We start from the raw sequence: 18763 nt of genomic DNA on the forward strand, positions 1-18763 counted from the left end.
GGGGAACACTAAAGCAAACCCGCAGGTGTGTGGTGATCGCCAGATCTGAAAGCAACACTAATCATATGGTGCATGATCCAAATAAAATGTCGCAGCCACCGATGGGCTGCTCAATAGCACCTTATAACCACCCTCCAGATTGGTGCCAGGTGCGTCTCCGGGTGCACCCAATCGTGACACTGCCCAAATCCAGTACATCTGGAAAACGAACGGTGTGTCACAGACAAGCAAAGATCAGAAGAAATGGAGAGTGAAGAGACCAAACCAGAACTGCAGACAGCCAGCTATGGACTCCTGTGCTGTTATGCCAGCTGATGCCATGGAAGACACAAACTGTAAAACTGAATCCAGTAAATTAGCAGAATAACTGATACACAATAATAACATATAAGCACAAGGAGCTAACAGAACAGTATTCAGAAGTTAATATTTTGATGATGATGATAAGCGCCATTTATTCCTTCTGCAATATACCATGTCAATAGTAACAAGCACTAACAAAAAGTCTATCCATCAACCCGACCATACATACACACAACACAGTATCACATCAGGGAGGTCACAATAGTGGATCGTGACGAACTGACCTTAACCTAAAAGAAACATTGTGGAGAGATCTAAAGGCCAAATGTGAAGCTGAGAAACGTGTAAAAATTCATCCAACTCTAAAACCGTGCTGCAGCTCCTTCCTTCCACACCGACTGCAGGCTTGTTTGCAGACACTCCCTAAGAAACGCAGGCATTTGACGACAGTCCCTAACAATTTGCTGAGAGTCATCAATTATGCAGGCTCACCGCACGGACTGGGAAGGAAGGTAGCAGCAACAATATGGCGATAACCGCAGTTTCTCTCGCGTCTTTGCAGGACCCTTAACTGCGTGACAGCGGCGCCGGACCCCTTTTCACGCGAGGAACGTGAGTAAGAGCCGCCGTCCTCCTTCGCGGGCGCGGTTCGGCTGCCGGTTCGCCGCAGTGGCCGGGTTCGGTGGCCGGACTCTTCTGCCGCAGAGCGCAACGCGGTCTCACCCGCTCAGCATCTTTTCTGCGCGCACCGCACCGCGCCGGGCCGAGCGACCGTGGCGGGATGGCGGGGCTGCGTGGGGTGGGCTGCGGTGGAACCGGGGTGGTGGCCTTGCCGGGGCTGTGCGCAGGACGGGGATTTCCGAACACGTCCAACTTTAACGACTAAATTAGCCCTTGACGAACTAGCGAGAGTGGCGTCTGCCCCCCCGGCCGCCGCATCCACCCGTGAGGATCCGGAATGGGCGCAGACGGGAGCAGCGGCGGTGAGCACGGGTGTGGTACAGTTCCGTGAGTCCGGTCCGGTCCAGCGTGCGAATCAGCACGGAACCCACATACAGAGAGAGAGAGAGAGAGAGAGAGAGAGACGGGACGTGCGCGACGTCCTCTGGATTTCTGTTCGGAATGAGTTGCACAAGAGTGTCGCGCCGCTGGCCGGAGCGCTACTGCAGCATTTCGGGAAAGGGGCGAAGGCCCACGCGCCAGCATCCCCTCCCTCCCTCCCTCCCTCCCATCCATCCCTCCCTCCCTCCCTCCATCCCGCCCTCCCCGCGCACCGGCAAGCTGTCAAAAGTGCGCAGCGCCGGTCAGGGGAGGAAGGGCGGAGAGAGGGTGGCACCGACGGGCTGTCCGGGACTCTCCGAGATGGAACGGACACGGAGGCGCGCTGCAGGTACCGTCCTGTCTGCACCCCGGGACGGGCCTTCGTCCGAAAATGGGGGCCGATTGAACTGGTTAATTGACCCGCGTACATAAAAAGTGCTTTTATTGTCAGGATTTACTGTAGTGACGTCTGTTACTCATGTGTAATGACTTATTTGTAATTCAATAAAAAATAAGGTCTTAGGTCCATTTTAGTTTTCATAATAGCATTTTTTACATTTTTATCCTTGGGACAAAGAAGGAAATCTCCCAGTTTTACATCTGTCCTTTTTAGTCCCTATAAATACAGACACAGACATATTGACTTGTTAGCTTTGTACTAGTCCTTGTCCACTGCAGTCCTGGCTAATTAAGGACGTTTTGGTGGATGTTCAGACTTGAGCGTGGCCTGCCTCACCCAACTTTTTATCCTAATGAGATTTAGTGTGCAATGAGCAGCCGGCTGGCACTTTTTGGCTGCACAGAGTCCACTGTGTCCGCTATCAACTACAGAAATCGATGGGAAGCGAGAAGTGGCTGTGGTGGTTTCTGTTTTCCGACTGCTTACCAGGCGAAAAGCCTTAGTGTGTTCCTGTACGAGATCTCTCCTTCATTACTCTTTTATGAGAGGAGCGGGGCTCAGTGCCTGATCAGCTGCAGGGTGAGCAGCGGCCAGTGGGTGCTGTAGTGGCTGTTTGGTGTAGTTGGCCTAAGAAGTGGATACGCAGGTCTTTTCCACCCACATTTGCCTACAAATCAGCACACGCAACATGAGGAGGGGCACATAACAAATGACGTCTGATTGGATTAGAGTCGTCTATCAGTGATGGGATATGGACATAAACTCATTAAAATACCCCTTGGACTGGATTATCCTGCTTATATTCCATTGTCATTTGTAAAATTCCTCTGCCATTTCCTACTTGTAGCAGTGCTAAATGCTATTAAATAAAATATGCTGTCAAGCTACTTTACCAGAGATCATCTGATGTATTATTTCAGAATGACCAGCGCTTTATACACCATTATACTCAGAATTCATGAGGGATGGGAACCACAGTGACTCATGATACAATGCGCATCTCTGGCATGGTGCATGGTGGTTATTTTTCTATCACAGCCTGTTATAGTGTTTAAGGGGATACATTTTGTTAATTTGTTAACGACACTATTCATTACAACATTACTGCTGTATTGCAGTGTCTTGCTGAACACTCACTCTTGTGTAACTTCTGCAAATAACATTCTGACATACCAGACATTCATACTGCACCAGAGGATGAGAAATTCACTACTGGACAACACAGTGGTACAGCGAGTAGCGCTGTGGCTTATATTGTGGGTCCTGGCTTTGTGTCGGTGTGGGTGTGGGCTTCCTCACAATTGTTCATGATTGGCCATGGATTGGTGGCCATACACCCAAGATGAAGTGCTTGAAAATGTGTTACATGGTACTCGGTGCATTTAAATACTTTTTAGCGCTCATGACATTTGAAAACTTGGTGTATTTTGTTTGTGCTGCATGGAAAATCTGTAGTAACGAAGGTTCAACAGATGATGTCATGCAGTACTTGTCACAAATAAAGATAATTGCTTATTACAGTGATGATGATCATATCACTCATTTTTAGTCAGCTTTGTAAATAAAGTGCCGATTTATGGTCATTGATTAGTAATTCAGAATTGATTAGTTATTGAAGGACAGCCTTTTTTAATTCTTTCATTTTTATCCAAGAGTATTTGGAGCCACTGTGCATTTATTACTATAAATAGGTGCCACCCTTACATAAGGGTGTTGAAATGAATCGTATAATCGCGATGCATATATAATCGATTTCATCATAATGATATTGCTTGGTGATATTCTGGTGGCGGTATTAAAAAATAGTGCTTGTAGTGACTGTGGCGGCCCGATCTGAGTACAGCACCGCTCCAGTTAGGAAATTTTCTTTAGATTTTCTCCAATGGGCAGAAAAGCAGTCTGTGTTCAGTCCACACTCACCTGACACCATGGACTTCTGAACCAGGCTTTTTCTTCTGTATGTTGCGTCAGGGGAGCGCAAACTTAACACAGACCATTCTTCTGCTCATTGTAGCAAATCGAAGCGTCCACACGGCGTATAGTTCTCACATGTGTACAGTTCTGTATTGAGACAGTACACAGTCTAAATAGTTCCATTAGGGTCATGTGAAATGGGATGTTCAGTTTTATTCATTTTTACATTTACATTTACAGCATTTATCAGACGCCCTTATCCAGAGCGACTTACAATAAGTTGTTACAGGGACAGTCCCCCCCTGGAGCAACTTAGGGTTAAGTGTCTTGCTCAGGGACACAATGGTAGTAAGTGGGATTCAGGTTCATAGGCGAATTTTATTTTATTACTGTTCACTGTTTATATTTGAATACATTTGAACATTATTAGTGGTTACATGCGACCATATTGGAAGAGAACAGTACAAAAATGGTTCTGCTCGTTGTAGCAAATCAAAGTGTCCACACAGGTGTAGGAGACCTTACCTCTTGTATTTGAAAACATCATGTTACCATGTAGAAAATTTGTGGCATGCATTGATATTGAGGCACTGTTAATTGTAATCGAATTGAATTGTGAGGCCAGTGAAGTTTCATAAAGACAGATTTTTCCAGTGGTATTAAAAAAGAAAGAATGAAAAAAAAAAAAGAGGATTTGTCCCTTCCCTCTACATTTACATTTACAGCATTTATCAGCATTTATCCAGAGCGACTTACAATCAATAGTTACAGGGACAGTCCCCTGGAGCAACTTAGGGTTAAGTGTCTTGCTCAGGGACATGATGGGACTTGAACCTGGGTGTTCTGGTTCATAGGCGTGTGTTACCCACTAGGCTACTACCACCCTCATATATATTTTTTAACAAATCTGTTTCATTTCCTGGCTTAATATACAGTTGAAAAACTAAACACCTAATTGAACATGCTAATTAAGCTTAAGTCACTAAACACAGTTTTACAAGGTTAACCTATCCAGGGTATCCAAACAAGAAAAAGTCTCTCGACATAAAACCACTTTACAGCCAAGTAAGAAAATGGCAGGTGGGCAGATTTTTATACAAGACAAAATTGGAAAATCCTGGTGAGAGAAGCTCTGGATGCTGGAATGTCCCCACAGTGAAGACCAACGCAGCTGCTCATTTAACGTGACCAGGAAGTAGGGCTGCACGATTAGACCCATAATGATAATCACAATTATTTTTTATCAGTATTGAAATCACGATTATTAATCACAATTATTCATTATTTGAGGTATAACACATTTTATTTCACCTTTTTAAAAAAAAAACTGAACAAGGCTTTTAGATATTTGGTGCTGGCTAAAGAGGCTTTTCTGGTTTAAGAGATGATCGAAGGCAGGTCACTTTGAAAATACCTTTTTTTTATATATATTTAAAATGAAAGATCCATTTACCTGCTTATTTGCAAATAAATGACTATAGACCTGGCAGGTCCATATACAGAGGCTTTTTGTTTTACCCTGCAGCTCCTAATTAAGCTTACTGAGAAGTTCTGTAAGATCTATCAGGAAAGCTAAATCCAAAAGGTTGTTCTCTAGCTGTGCATATTCATTTTGGAAAGTTTCAGGAGAACTTTTATATTCAGGCAGCACTAGTGCCACCAACCATTGTTGGAGCACCATCAGTTGTGATGGAAATTAGCTTACAGAGGTTCCTAGTAACAAATTCCAGTGTGGAAAATATCTTCATCTCTGGTGTGTTCTTTTATAAGTAAAATGGTCAAAAGCTCTTCTTTGGCACTCCAGAAAACAGTTTGATAAACACAAAGCTGTGCCACATTCATCAGACTCATCAAAACTGGAGAGAAACACTCACATGTGTCAACGTCATCTGCCATTCCATCACATCGGAGTGTATCTGTGCTCGGAGATAACTGCATGTCCATCCATGGTCTGTTTCATTTTATATCCAGTGAACGGTGCACCTGCAGCCTCAACTAATGCTTCTTTAACAACTTCTCAGTCCTTGAAAAATGTCATTTTTAGCAAGAAAGTGAAAATTGTATCTGTTTGGAAAAGTGACTGCTGTGCTGCTAACAGACTTTTCAGTCTTGAACTTGTACTTTTCTTACGTGTTTATCTGTTTTAGCAGCAGGGAACTCGGGTCTCATGGCATTTTGTGTTTCAGTAAAGCCTCACATTGCATATAAGAAATATGGACTTTTGAGGAAACAAACAAAAAAAAGCTAATTGTCCCACTCTCTTTATTCTCTTTATTGATTTCTCTTTCTGCTTTATGTGTTAAATGCTGCACACTAAAAAAGTGCATGGAGGCTTGTGACACACTTCGCGTTATATTGAAAATTTCTCTGCGACACTGGTTTCTCTGGTTGAGCGCCACTGATTTAACTCTTAGTGAAAGCTTTCACAGACAGGATACTGCAACACCTGAACATGGTTTTATGCACAGGATTAAAATGTAACTAGGGCTGCAACTAATGATTATTTTAATAATCGATTCATCTGTCGATTATTTTTTGGATTAATCGTAGAATTGGATAAAAACCAAGAAAGGCATTCATTTCCAACCCTTTATTCAAAAACAGAACCAAAATCTTTAGAAAGTGCACAAACATGTTGCTCCTTGAGCTGTTATAATAATAATAAAATAAAATTAAAATTGACTAACACAAAAAAACATACACATGTATGCTTTACATCTGCCAAATATAGACTTTTTTTTAAATAAAGTGCCACCTGAGCTGCCAGAACGATAAATAATTTATACAAAAATAAAGAACAATAAAAATCAGAACATTTAACAGGATTTGTTTGAATGTCAGAACTTGTTCTCTACACTACACTGCAGATGCACACACTCACAAACTCACACTGACACACACACACACACACACACACACACACACACACAGACTGCAAAAAATGCTTTTCTAACTTAGTAGTTTTGTACTGATTTCAGTCCAAATCTCTAAAAAAATCTTAAATCAAGATACATTTACTAGACACATGAAATAGCATAAGAAATGATGTCTTGTTTTCTGATAAAACATCTCAAAATTAAGTGATTGTTTGTCTATGAGGCGCCAAACTCTGCTAGCATCTGAGCGCGAGAGAGACCGAGTCCGAGTAAAAGTTTTTATAAAGTTTTTTTTATTATAATCAAACGTCTCCGCATCGCGCAACACAACGAATCGATTAGGAAATTCGTTGCCAACTCTTTTAGCAATCGATTTTTAGCGATTCAATCGATTCGTTGTTGCAGCCCTAAATGTAACTAAAATGAAGATGAAGATTTCAATAAGTAACTGTAATTTAATTACAGTGTTTGCTACAGTAACATTACAACTTACAATTGCATTTTATTTAGATAACATACTCGTTTCTCCCCATAACTATAGACAATGAACTAACTAATACAGGTGTCAGTACAGAAGCTGTGTCTTTCCTGTATGATGGGGTGGGAAGACAGATGCTGGTCTGTAATATGAATAACATTATTTGTGGAACAGAAAAAAAAAAAAAATCTATTATGCATTGATTCTTTGTTCGCTCATTATTGTAGTCGTACGTGGCGCAAAAGTCTGGAATTTCAGCTGGTACCACCAGAGAAGCATGATTGAATGAGCTTGGAACCCCATCCAAATATGACGGTGGTATTGACGCATGCTGAATGAATGCGACATCTAGTGTATATATCTTTGCTGTATATATCGATTAGGGTTGCCAACTTTTTCAACCCCAAATGAGGGACTCAATCTTATGCTGTTACAATTTGAGGTTGCCGCTCAGTCGAAGCTTTAGGTGCGTCCCCTGGTGGTTGGTTATTTAAATGTAAACATCGCCAATGATCATGTTAATTGAATACTGGCAGTTAAAATCGTGACATGATTTAAATTTTATGAATTATGCAGGCCTACCAGGAAGGGACGATTCACCTGGGTTATTTACTGTGGTCTAGAACCAGAAGTTGGAAGAAAAATGTGTAGCGTTTATACTTTTCCTCTTCCAAGGTCAAGAATACGTGGGAACACCTCTGCCTGAAGACTCATTATGTGATGACAAAATTATAATCAAGAGAATGCTGGGATTCAAATTGTGGCTAGCACAAAACCAGTCTTTGTGCTGAGTCTAGAACCAGCATGGTATATGGTATTACCAAACTATGAAATATGAAGGCGGTATAAATACAGTCACATATTAAAACAGCAAGGCCAAGTGTTTGCTGAAAATGATTGAGTTTTATTGAGTTGAGTTTTATTTACAGATAAAAATGTTAAACATAGGACCAAACTTAGGCCACATGGTGGTTAGCAATGTGGCCTCACACCTCCAAGGTTGTGAGTTTGGATACCGATCTGACCTTGTGTGGGTGCGTTTACATGCTCTCCCCAGTGTTCCACTGGCATATACAAAAGGCATTTACACTAGGTGAACCGGTGAATAAATTTACAGCAGATGTGAGTATGTGAATGAATTGACCAATATGAAGGCCAGAGAGGTATTTAAAATAAGACAAATATTAACCTCTTCCAAAGTGATGGAAAGGCCAAAGAATGGATCTGCTTACAATCATAATTATACAAGCTCATAAGTGAATCATAATCGGAAGGCTGCTGGTTCGTCCCGAGCCGCCAAGGTGCCACTGAGGTGCCTTTCATGGCTGCTCACCAAGGACGATGGGTTAAGTGCGAAGGACACATTTTGATGTGTCCATGGTGCGCTGTGTTGCAGTGTTTCACAAGGAAATTTACTTCACTTTCAGGTTGTGACAGGTTGATAGTAGCAGAATGAATGCAGTTGCATACTACAAAAACATATTGTCTGGCAGGATACAGGGAAATGCATCTATCCACATCCTGACTGGGCTCTGTTTGATTAAACAGAATGATGTGGTGCTCTTTTTTTGGTGGGAATCAATGAGCATCTTATTGTCCAGCTGCAACCTCAGCTTTGTCATTAGCCAAGGTCACAGGTATGCATGTGTGCCTGGGGCTGTAGGAAATCGGTCATCAGAGGCTTTGTAGTCTTGGGTGAGAGAGGTCAGTGGTACACCGAGACCTTAGTTTTAATAAAAATGTAAAATGATATAGTGTGAAATATTCCTACAGATTCTTATAGGATTGAGGCCTAAGGTAACTTTTTCCCAATTTATGTCGGATTCATTTGCTCTTTTAAGCCAGTATTGTTTACCACTTAATACCACACTTTGTGGCTCCAGAATCCCCTTCAATTACTTTTTTCTGCATTTACAGATTTCTTGTTAGGAAGGACATTGCTTGTGCAACACAAGCTTGTTTCCCTGTAATGGCTCAATGTGAAACGCTTACAATAAATACTATTGTGAACATTCTATTAAGAATAGTATTATCAGTGTTATTAATGCTACTAGTGTCATCATTGTTATCTGTTCTCAGTGTTAAAAGTGTTACTGTTATTACTGTTTCCAGCATAATAATTATAATGATGTAAAATCAAATGTTTGTTAGGGGTACAAACAGCAAAGCTGCTTGTAAACCTGTTGTTTTATCTTCTGAATAGGCATACTGTACATATTCCTTTGACAATAATGGTTTCCTTTGATTCGTTGAAATTGAACACACTCCACTGCTGCTAATGTCCTACTACAGCTTTTTCAATAAAACTTATCAGCAACATCTTTAATACTGATGTATATCGAAGAATAGTCGACACACATGATCACCACAATGTTATGTGGAAGCACAAATAACAGGAAATTTTGGGGGGAATGGGGGCATATTTGCTTTTGCCAGCTGGCTTACTCAGCAAAATGGCTTCCATGTAATATATAATCTATAGTTACCGATAAACCACTGCTGCTTTTTTCCGCTGCCAGATTTGCAGATATTTCTAATGCATATTATTGTGTGGAAATGACCTTTTAAATCCGCTGCCTATCTTGCATGAAGTGTGTTTGAGCGAGTGGCTGTTATAGTCAGGTTTCTTTAACATATAACCCCTCTCTTCTCTTTGACAGTGCTGATTGGATCATAACTAGACTGGGGTTATCTGCAGGATGAGAAGATGGCTGCCCCTCTGCTTGCACCTCCTGGACCTGACAGCTTTAAGAGGTTCACACCCGAGTCGCTGGCCAACATTGAGAAGCGCATTGCTGAGGAAAAGCAGAAGAAGCCTGTCAAGCCACGGTCAGACAGCAGCCACCGCGATGAATCAGATGACAGTGGCCCTCATCCCAATAGTGACCTGGAGGCAGGCAAGAATGTCCCCTACATCTATGGGGACGTCCCAGATAACATGTTGGCTGTGCCGCTGGAGGATTTGGACCCCTTCTACGTGAACGAGAAAGTGAGTGAGCAGAGGTGATGCTTAAAGTTCAGAGGTCACAGGGTTGCACCGTACTGGCAAATGTTTTAATCACAGGGCAGAAAGAGAAAGCAAAACGTGAAGTGAGAATAGAGAGAGCAGGTTCAAGTCTTATGAACGTTGTTTCCTGCAGAATGTTCCGTACGTTTAAATTCTGTTTTGACAGACTTCAGTGTGTTGAATTTACAGCTGTACATCTTTGGAGTGCCACATGCATGTACATTTGTATGATAACGGCTATGAAAGGGTGTCGTGCCATAATATTATGGCTTGGCACGATAAAGCAGCTAGGATGATGGTCTAAGAACACAAATGTTTTACATTTTGCAGCAACAATAAGGGGCATACATCTTAAGTTGCAGATCACAAAAATGTGGTGGGTAGGAAGGAAATAGGAGGTTCATGTAGATCAATTCTGTGCAAGGTGCTAATTGATAATTCTGATCCTTGTAAGACATAGCACTGAAGACTAGGAATGCAGTGATCGATCTGCAAGAGATCTAAATCGTGCAATCATCAGCCTGATCAGAAAGATCAGTGATCAACTGGTCAGCCGGAATGGAATCACTATGAAACACATGAGAAGGGTTCAACCACAGTTTAGTGTGTGAGAGCAATCAAAATACAGCTAAAGATCTGATTATGTAACAGTATTGAAGAAAAAAGAATCATCAGCTTCTATTCCCAGACATTTAGCAGTGGACAGTGCCAACTATGCCACCAATTATGTTTTTTCATTGGAAAAAATCACCGTCATGGAAGAAAAAACACGACAGAGGACCCAGTCACAAATGTAAAACACAGATTTATTAAATGATAACAGGGCCAAGGTCCAAAAATCAAATTTAAATTAAATATAAAATATAAAAATCATTAAATATCGATATTTTTTAAACAAATATAGTCCACCTGGTGGTGCTGTTGAGTTTTCTTTAATGGTCAGCAGAAATGAGATTCAGTGTGTGATCCGACCGTCTGAGCTGCGACACTCTCAGACCGACAAAGCAGAGTGGCAAAAGCATACTTTATACATATCGCCATTTCTAGCCACTGCAGGACCACAGACAAGCTAGGGGAACGTATGAATGTTCACAAAGTGAAATTTTAGGGGCTCTTTAAACATGACAAATGTAGTGCAGAACAATCTACATTTTTTTCAATCCAATAGAATACAAATAAAAAAAGTTGCAATTCTGTGATTTTTTTTTATAGGAGAACAGTATGGTCAGTAATGGTCAACTACAAAAAATGTAATTCTCTGAGGTAGGCATGTGTGGAAAATGTAAAAAGGCTAGTTTGTGTGGCATGCTCCTAGCCCTCATAGGATGAAAGACAATACAAGAGGGTTAGTGCATTTCATGTTTGCAGAGTGTTTTATGAAATATAATATAAATTAAGATTAGATTTGTCTCCTCACAATAGCATTTCAAATATTCATAGTTATTAATCACATGAATGGCATGCCATTCATAATCCAGTTGCCCACCCTTTATGGCTATAACAGGTTAATTTCTTCTGGGAATGATGTCTCCCTAAATATGCAGTGGAATCACCTTGCTCCTGGGTTTGAAGCTCTGAATCAGCACTGTCAGATTCCATTTTTATGTCGGGACTGTCTCTGGCTAGGATGGATTTTATCTGGACTATCCAGTTTCCTCCTGCTCCATGTTAACTCAAGAAGAGAACCCAGAGGAAACCTGCACCAAAACACAGAGATAGCATGCAGCTCTGCACACACAATGTCAGGGACCAGATTTCAACTCATGACCTTGTAGGTGTGAGACCACAACACTATACGACCCTTACAATGACTACTGAAATGTCTCCTGTCATCAGAAAGGGCATACATGAGCTCACATTAAGGTGATTTTTCAGGGGTCATCTACATCTGTACTGTTATTAAAAACAATGAAACGAAGGTGCTACCTTTTACTGGCTTTGCAGTATTTTGTGGCTCCCCTCCACTGAGCTATGGTCTGACATGAAAGGCATACACACCTTCAAATTGATATGAAATATTTAAGTGGCTGATTTAATAACAATCAATAAATTTCAAAATATTCAGTTCTATTGCATGTGTTGTTTGTGTATGTTTAGGTGATCAAAGGAGGGGTGCAAACCCCTCCTTTGGCACACCACAATGGTTGTACTCACGTAAATCATTCTGTTATTGCTATCATTACTACAATGATTCTTACTTGCCAATTTGTCCCCTTGTTATTTTATCACCTTTAAACATTTAGTAAACCAAGCTGTAAATGGCATATATTTCAGGCATATTTTTTCTCTCCAAATTTACAAGTGTTTATAGGTGGACAAGTTGCACATTGTTGTCTTTAAATGGAGCACCCTCACTGGCTTGGCATGCAATACTTCTTGTGGCCAATAGATGTCAGTGCAACACATAGTCAACTGCTGAATGAAGGACCATAGTCAGCTGGCTGTTAAGCAAACGTTCTAATCTGCAAGGACATTACAAGTCAGTTGCTGTAGACTCTGATCTGAGACCACTGGAACCAGAGTCAGAGGAAAAGTCACCCAGGGGTCAAAACTTGAGACACTTTGAGCATAGAACAAGGTTTTATAAGTAAAATGTATTACTTATTATTATTTTTAAAAAGACAGTTATACACGGCAAAGTACACAAGCTCTTATCCTGATGCTGTTGGTCTGACAGATTTCTTCAGTTTCAGTCCATTTTTGTTCTGAAAGGGTTTTTAGTCCTGTAACATTTGTGGTATTTTTGTCCATTAAGTAATTAAGAATGTTTTTCAGTCCAGTTGCTTTTGAACATGTTTAACCATCTCTGTCTCTTTGTCTCTCTACAGACTTTTATAGTCCTGAACAAAGGCAAGACCATCTTCCGCTTCAGTGCAACGCCATCACTGTACATCATCAGTCCATTCAGCATCTTCAGGCGAATAGCGATAAAAATTCTGATACATTCATATCCTTCCCAGCACTAACATGTCTGAAAGTGGTGTGTGGAATGGAGTGGCAGGTAGAATCAGTGTTCATTTTCACATGCTTTTGGCATTTAGAAGAATTCTTTTTTTTCTTATATTAACATGGTAATATAATATTTTTGTTGAAAAATTACAAATAATTAAGCACACGATTTGCAATAAATGAATCACAGTTCATCACGATTCAGACTAAAGCTTATTATAATGGATATTTAAAATTATGTCAGAGACAAATGTGGACAAGAGGCTTGAACAGGAGTGATGGGAAGATAACATGATCTGTGTGTGGGTCAATTTAAAAGTAATATAAATGCATACACAAACTCCTTCACTGGTCAAAGTGAATGAACAATTGCAGTCAGATACTAGTCAGATACTAGTCAGGTATGGGCCTTCCTGCTCATGTCCCTCAACCAATGACAGGGATGCCTAAATATTATTTTGAGTGTTCAGTCCACTAATTCATATTTTAGTGTTGTCTCAAAAACTAAACGTATGTCGGAAATATATGGGGGGTGCTTGATGTTTGTGTGTGTTTGTTTGCTCAGTTGTATCGGTCTTTTATCCTTAAGTCTTTTCCACAGTATTCAGTATGATTATTATGTGTACTATTTTAACCAACTGTGTATTCATGACGTTTAGTAACCCACCGGAATGGTCCAAACAAGTAGAGTAAGTATCTCTTCTTACTTCTTCTCATGGGTGCATGCTGGGAGTGACTATAGTAGTAAGTGGTGAGGTGGTGATGGATTTCATGTGTGTTCCTGAGGACAGTGCTATGGTGGAAGTGGTTTTGCTTTTTCCCTCTTCTACAAAACGGATGGATTTAGTTTGTTTTAGCCTTTCTGTTTCTCTATCCGCTGTCCCTTGTTTTCATGTGTTTCCATTCATCTCTATTGACGTGCTGGAATGTGAATTGCTGTGACTTGCTCAAGTGGTAAATTCACTAAAACCAATGTGCCAAGGCTGTCTCTTTTGGAGACAGGTTAATATGTTTGGAACTTTTGCTTTTGGTCTGTGTGACCATGGGCAGCATGCAATAGTCAGCATGTCTGATCATCTAGAGATGACGGAAGGTTTTGTACTATTTTTGTATATATATTTCAAAAATTATATTTTGTACATGGAAGGGGATTCTCCAAAACATTACTCTGGTTGACCTTTTTTCTTTTAATTCTTCTGATGGAGATGCTTAGGGTGGAATCCTTCAATTTATTGGTGAGAGGGACAGACTGTACAGAAGGCATTGCTCTAGTCTCAGAGGTGGCTTTTATAGAGAGGCACAAGTAGATGGTTTTATTTTGTTTTGGCATGCTGAGATTTTACTTTAGTAACTGCCATGCTTGGCCAGCACCAGGAATATATGGTTTGGTCTCTGAATCTTACAAACAATTTTTTGGAGGTGCATAGACATTTAATACATGAACTGCACTCCGCCCTTGATGATCCTTTTGAAATGGAGCTGAGATAAACATTGCATGTGTGAAAGCATCTGCAGGACAGGCCCTGGGCAGATTCCCGCTACAAAAAAATCATATTTCTTGGTCCTTACTGTACAGCTACAGTTGAGGCCAAAGCTATTAGCCCCAGGAATATTGGAACATAAACTTCTTCCCAATGTTTGCAGCATTGATGAAACTTGATGAAACTTCCATCTTTTGATAAATTTTGCAATATAAAAGAGATTTCTAGGCTTGCTTTATATCAAATATAGTAAAAAATTAAGTGGTCAAAAATATTGGCCCCATGTAAATGTTTGCTTCAAAAAAAACGAACCAATTAGCTTTGAAACCACACCTGTACAGTCCTAACTACAGTCAATCAGCATGAAAAGACTCCAAGGAACATGGCAGAAATCAGTCTGGTGCTCAGAAAGAAGATAGACTCATGCTACACTGCCATCTCCTAGCCATTGACAGTGCCAAGAACTGCTGTACTAGAACTACTGTCAGTGCTGAGGGAGGATGGTGCATGAGCAGGATTGAAGCAGGAAAGAGACAGGCAGCACTGCACAGACATTTGAAAGGGAGAAGGAGACTGTGTGGCAGTGGGGAGAGGAGCGCATGGAGTGATTGAATAGTTCTGGTACAGGGGAGAAGGTAATTGGAAGCCGGGAATAGCAATGGTGGAACAGACAGAGGGCAAGGCAGAAGTGTATTCCAGGGACTGATGATCGGTTGGCAACATCAGGTTCAAACAGGAGACAGGCAAGCATAATCTGGAAGAAACAGTGAAGATTTAGATAACAATGAGCTTGCAGTTAGCCAAGATGGCCGCCGGATGTTTATAGGCCATGTCGACCCACTTGTGGAGAGGCGGCCTTGACAGATGCATAATTTTAAACCTGGCCATGACCATAAGACCATAAGATTTTGAGAACTCTGGTGCAGCAAATAGTCAGATATGTCAGCATCATCTGTCAAGCTGATTGTTGCATGCTCATGTTGGTGTGGGTGACATTGTGGTGTTTTATTACAGGACTTTTACAATAAAATAATATTTTTATTCTATTTTGGATATCTGTAATTGAACTGCAGTGTAATCGTCTGTTAATGTGCACTTGCAGGTACACCTTCACTGGCATCTATACGTTTGAATCTCTCACTAAGATAGTGGCTCGAGGATTTTGTATAGACAAGTTCACGTTCCTTAGAGATCCCTGGAACTGGCTGGACTTCATGGTCATTTCTATGGCGTAAGTATCACTAACACTTCCCTCTATACAAATGAATTGAATCTTGTGTGTGTGTGTTTGTGTGTGTTTTTTATATATATAAATCACAGCATCTGTTACAAGTTTGGACACTCATTCAAAGTTTTTACATTGTAGATTAATCCAATCACATCTATGAAGGAACACATGAAGTAACACATTATGTAGTAAACACAAATCAGAATATGCTTTATAGTTTAGATTCTTCAAAGTAGCAAGGCTGATAGCATTCAGGCACTCCAGATCTTCAGAGTACCAATGTGGCTGCAAAATAAATATCAGGATCTTCCAGTGATCCGACACTAGATCTGAGAGGCGCATCTCAGAGCGCTGCTTTTGCTCTCAACCACACCAACAATAGACCCAATTACAAATAAGCCAATCAAAAACAGGAAAGGGGCGGGCTTTGGAGCTAGACGGCTAAATTCTCCTTATATAAAAAAAATGACTGAATCATGAATAGCCCAGCGAGTAGGGCTGTTGAAATGAATCGTATAATCGATGCACTGCGATGCAGACATGGACGACACTACGTGTTAAAACGTAGTGCTGGTAGAAACTGTGGTGACCTGATCTCAGTACAGCGCCGCTCCGGGTAGGAGTTTCATGGTGCGCGACATGACACTCAGCGGCCTTGCTCTCGCAAGGCTAGTGTTCTTTCTGCCACTTTGAAACACATGCATGAAGTGGGAATGGAGGAAAAGCTGATCCTATCAATCTGTGAGTGTGCAAAGGTCTATAACACAACCCAGAGTTTAGAAAACCATGCATACGCTGCTTCGTTTGGTTTGAAAGCGACTTTAGATTTTCTCCAATGAGCAGAAAAAATGTCTGTGTTCAGTCCGTGCTTACCTGATGCCACCGATGTCTGAACCTGCCGTTTTTCTGCCGTTTGTGGTTTTTTCAGGTTGTAAATAAATGTATTAAATGTTTTTTGATGATGCTAATTTGATTTGCAAATCTTGGCGACACTCGTCAGGTGATGGTGACCACATATACAACATATAAAACTCTGGGGCTAACTCCTGTTCTTCTGTGGCAGATGGTGAGCCAAATAAATACAGAGTATTTATTATTGCAGGGGGCTTATTCATTTTCACAGGGTTTTATCCAAACACCACACCTCAGTTCTTACTCCATTTTCCTTCGCCGTTCAAATTAACACTCACCCAGTACAACAGCTCTGCTACCTTAAAGCGCATTTGCAGTGATGTCATAATATTGCAATATTGTAATCGAAATATGACTTTTTTTCCCCCCTAAATTGTGCAGCCCTGAAATAAGAAACCAAAAACATTGCAGTCGTTCCCTAGTGGCTTGCTACAGTACAGGTAATAAAAAAATAACGAACATTTGGAAGGAAAATTTATATATCAAATAATAATATATAACTGAAGATAAACAAAATAATTCAGATTAAATGCATAATAATATTAAATATACTTAATATTGTATATTGTATTGTGTTGCATACATAGCAACCCCACCTCAACTCCCCTACTGGGCATGGAAAAAGTTATCACCCCTTAAGTAGCCTTGTCATCAAATAAAAAGGTGCCTACTTTGAACAAAATGTAACACTGTTTTAACACTGTTTTGTTTTATTTTTATAATTGCATTTGTGTTCCTTCAGTGGAGATGTATTGTAAAATATAAGAAAACTATAGAAAACCCATTGAATGAGAAGGCGTGTCCAAACTTTTGTTTGGTACAGTGTGTTTATTTGTGTATGTGATATAATTAATAAAATTATCCATTCTTGAGAAATTTTTAATATTTGTAAAATTGTTATTTTTGCCCTGGACCAGAAAACACATTTGTCACCAATATGAATTTATAGCTGACAAAATGCAAACAGATCAGGCCATATATCAAGAAAAGCTTGCAATTTCACCACCTTTCCTCACGCATCTACATACATCAGCTCGCACATACATCACTTTTTATTGGCATCAACATACAAAGCTTGCACATACACCACTTTTTCTCATGCTGTGTACTGGATGTGTGTGTTTGGGTGGTCAGCTGTTGTAGGGCCTGACAGCGGTTGGCAGGAAAGACCTTCTGAATCTGGGGCAGTGGTGGCCTAGCGGTTAAGGAAGCAGCCCCGTAATCAGAAGGTTTAACCCATCACCACTCAGGGTGATGAGTTAGAAGCGGAGGACACATTTCGCTGTGTGCACCGTGTGCTGTGCTGCACAATGACAATCACTTTATTTTCAATCTACCTTCAGCATGCCAATGAAGGAGCTGTATGGGGTGATAGCTTTGCCACCATTCTGCTGTCACTCACCACCTCCACTGTGTCCAGAGGGCATCTTAGAACAAAGCTCACTCATACACCACTTTTTCCGAACGCATCTACATACAAAGCTCGCACATACACCTCACACATCTACATACAAACCTCACACACACTGTATATTCCTCACGCCTTTACATACAAAACTCACACATACACCACTTTTACTCATGCATTATACATACAAAGCTCGCACGTACACCACTTTTACTCATGCATTATACATACAAAGCTTGCACGTACACCACTTTTACTCATGCATTATACATACAAAGCTCACGCGTACATCAATTTTACTCATGCATTATACATAAAAAGCTTGCATGTACACCACTTTTACTCATGCATTTTACATACAAAGCTCACGCGTACACCACTTTTACTCATGCATTATGCATACAAAGCTCGCACGTACACCACTTTTACTCATGCATTATACATAAAAAGCTCACACGTACACCACTTTTACTTGGTGGTGTATGTAATGTGTCCACATCACACATTATGTTTTTGAAAACTATGGTGTGTATGTTTTAGGAAAAATATATTGCATGTACAAAAGAAAAGTGGTGAATATGCAAAGAAAGGTGGTGCATGTGTGAGCCTTCCCACACTCACATAAAAACATATGTAAGCATACGTACACAAAAAAACATGCATTCACATACACACGCATACTTACAGACAGAGTTGCACACATTTTCTGAATTGTTAAGGTATGGTTACACAAGGTATGTGCCAATGACGTTTTATTATTAGTGAT

At 40.6% G+C, this 18763-nt stretch overlaps 1 protein-coding gene across 5 annotated transcripts in view; it reads left to right on the top strand.

The window, feature by feature from the left end:
* The first annotated feature begins 781 nt into the window (after positions 1-781).
* The window catches only part of scn8ab (sodium channel, voltage gated, type VIII, alpha subunit b), an 81223-nt gene continuing 63241 nt past the window's right edge, over positions 782-18763 (top strand). For 4 of the 5 annotated variants that reach the window (XM_028967210.1, XM_028967212.1, XM_028967209.1 and 1 more), the window contains exons 1-5: positions 782-915; positions 9673-10001; positions 12848-12966; positions 13568-13657; positions 15552-15680. In XM_028967210.1, the coding sequence (XP_028823043.1) occupies positions 9720-10001; positions 12848-12966; positions 13568-13657; positions 15552-15680 (620 nt within the window). In that variant the 5' untranslated portion in view covers positions 782-915; positions 9673-9719. Of the gene's footprint in view, positions 916-9672; positions 10002-12847; positions 12967-13567; positions 13658-15551; positions 15681-18763 lie in introns of those variants that run through there. The other variant, XM_028967214.1, reaches the window with a different exon arrangement.

The sequence above is a fragment of the Denticeps clupeoides genome, unplaced genomic scaffold (genome assembly GCF_900700375.1).
Source record: "Denticeps clupeoides unplaced genomic scaffold, fDenClu1.1, whole genome shotgun sequence".
Taxonomy (NCBI): domain Eukaryota; kingdom Metazoa; phylum Chordata; class Actinopteri; order Clupeiformes; family Denticipitidae; genus Denticeps; species Denticeps clupeoides.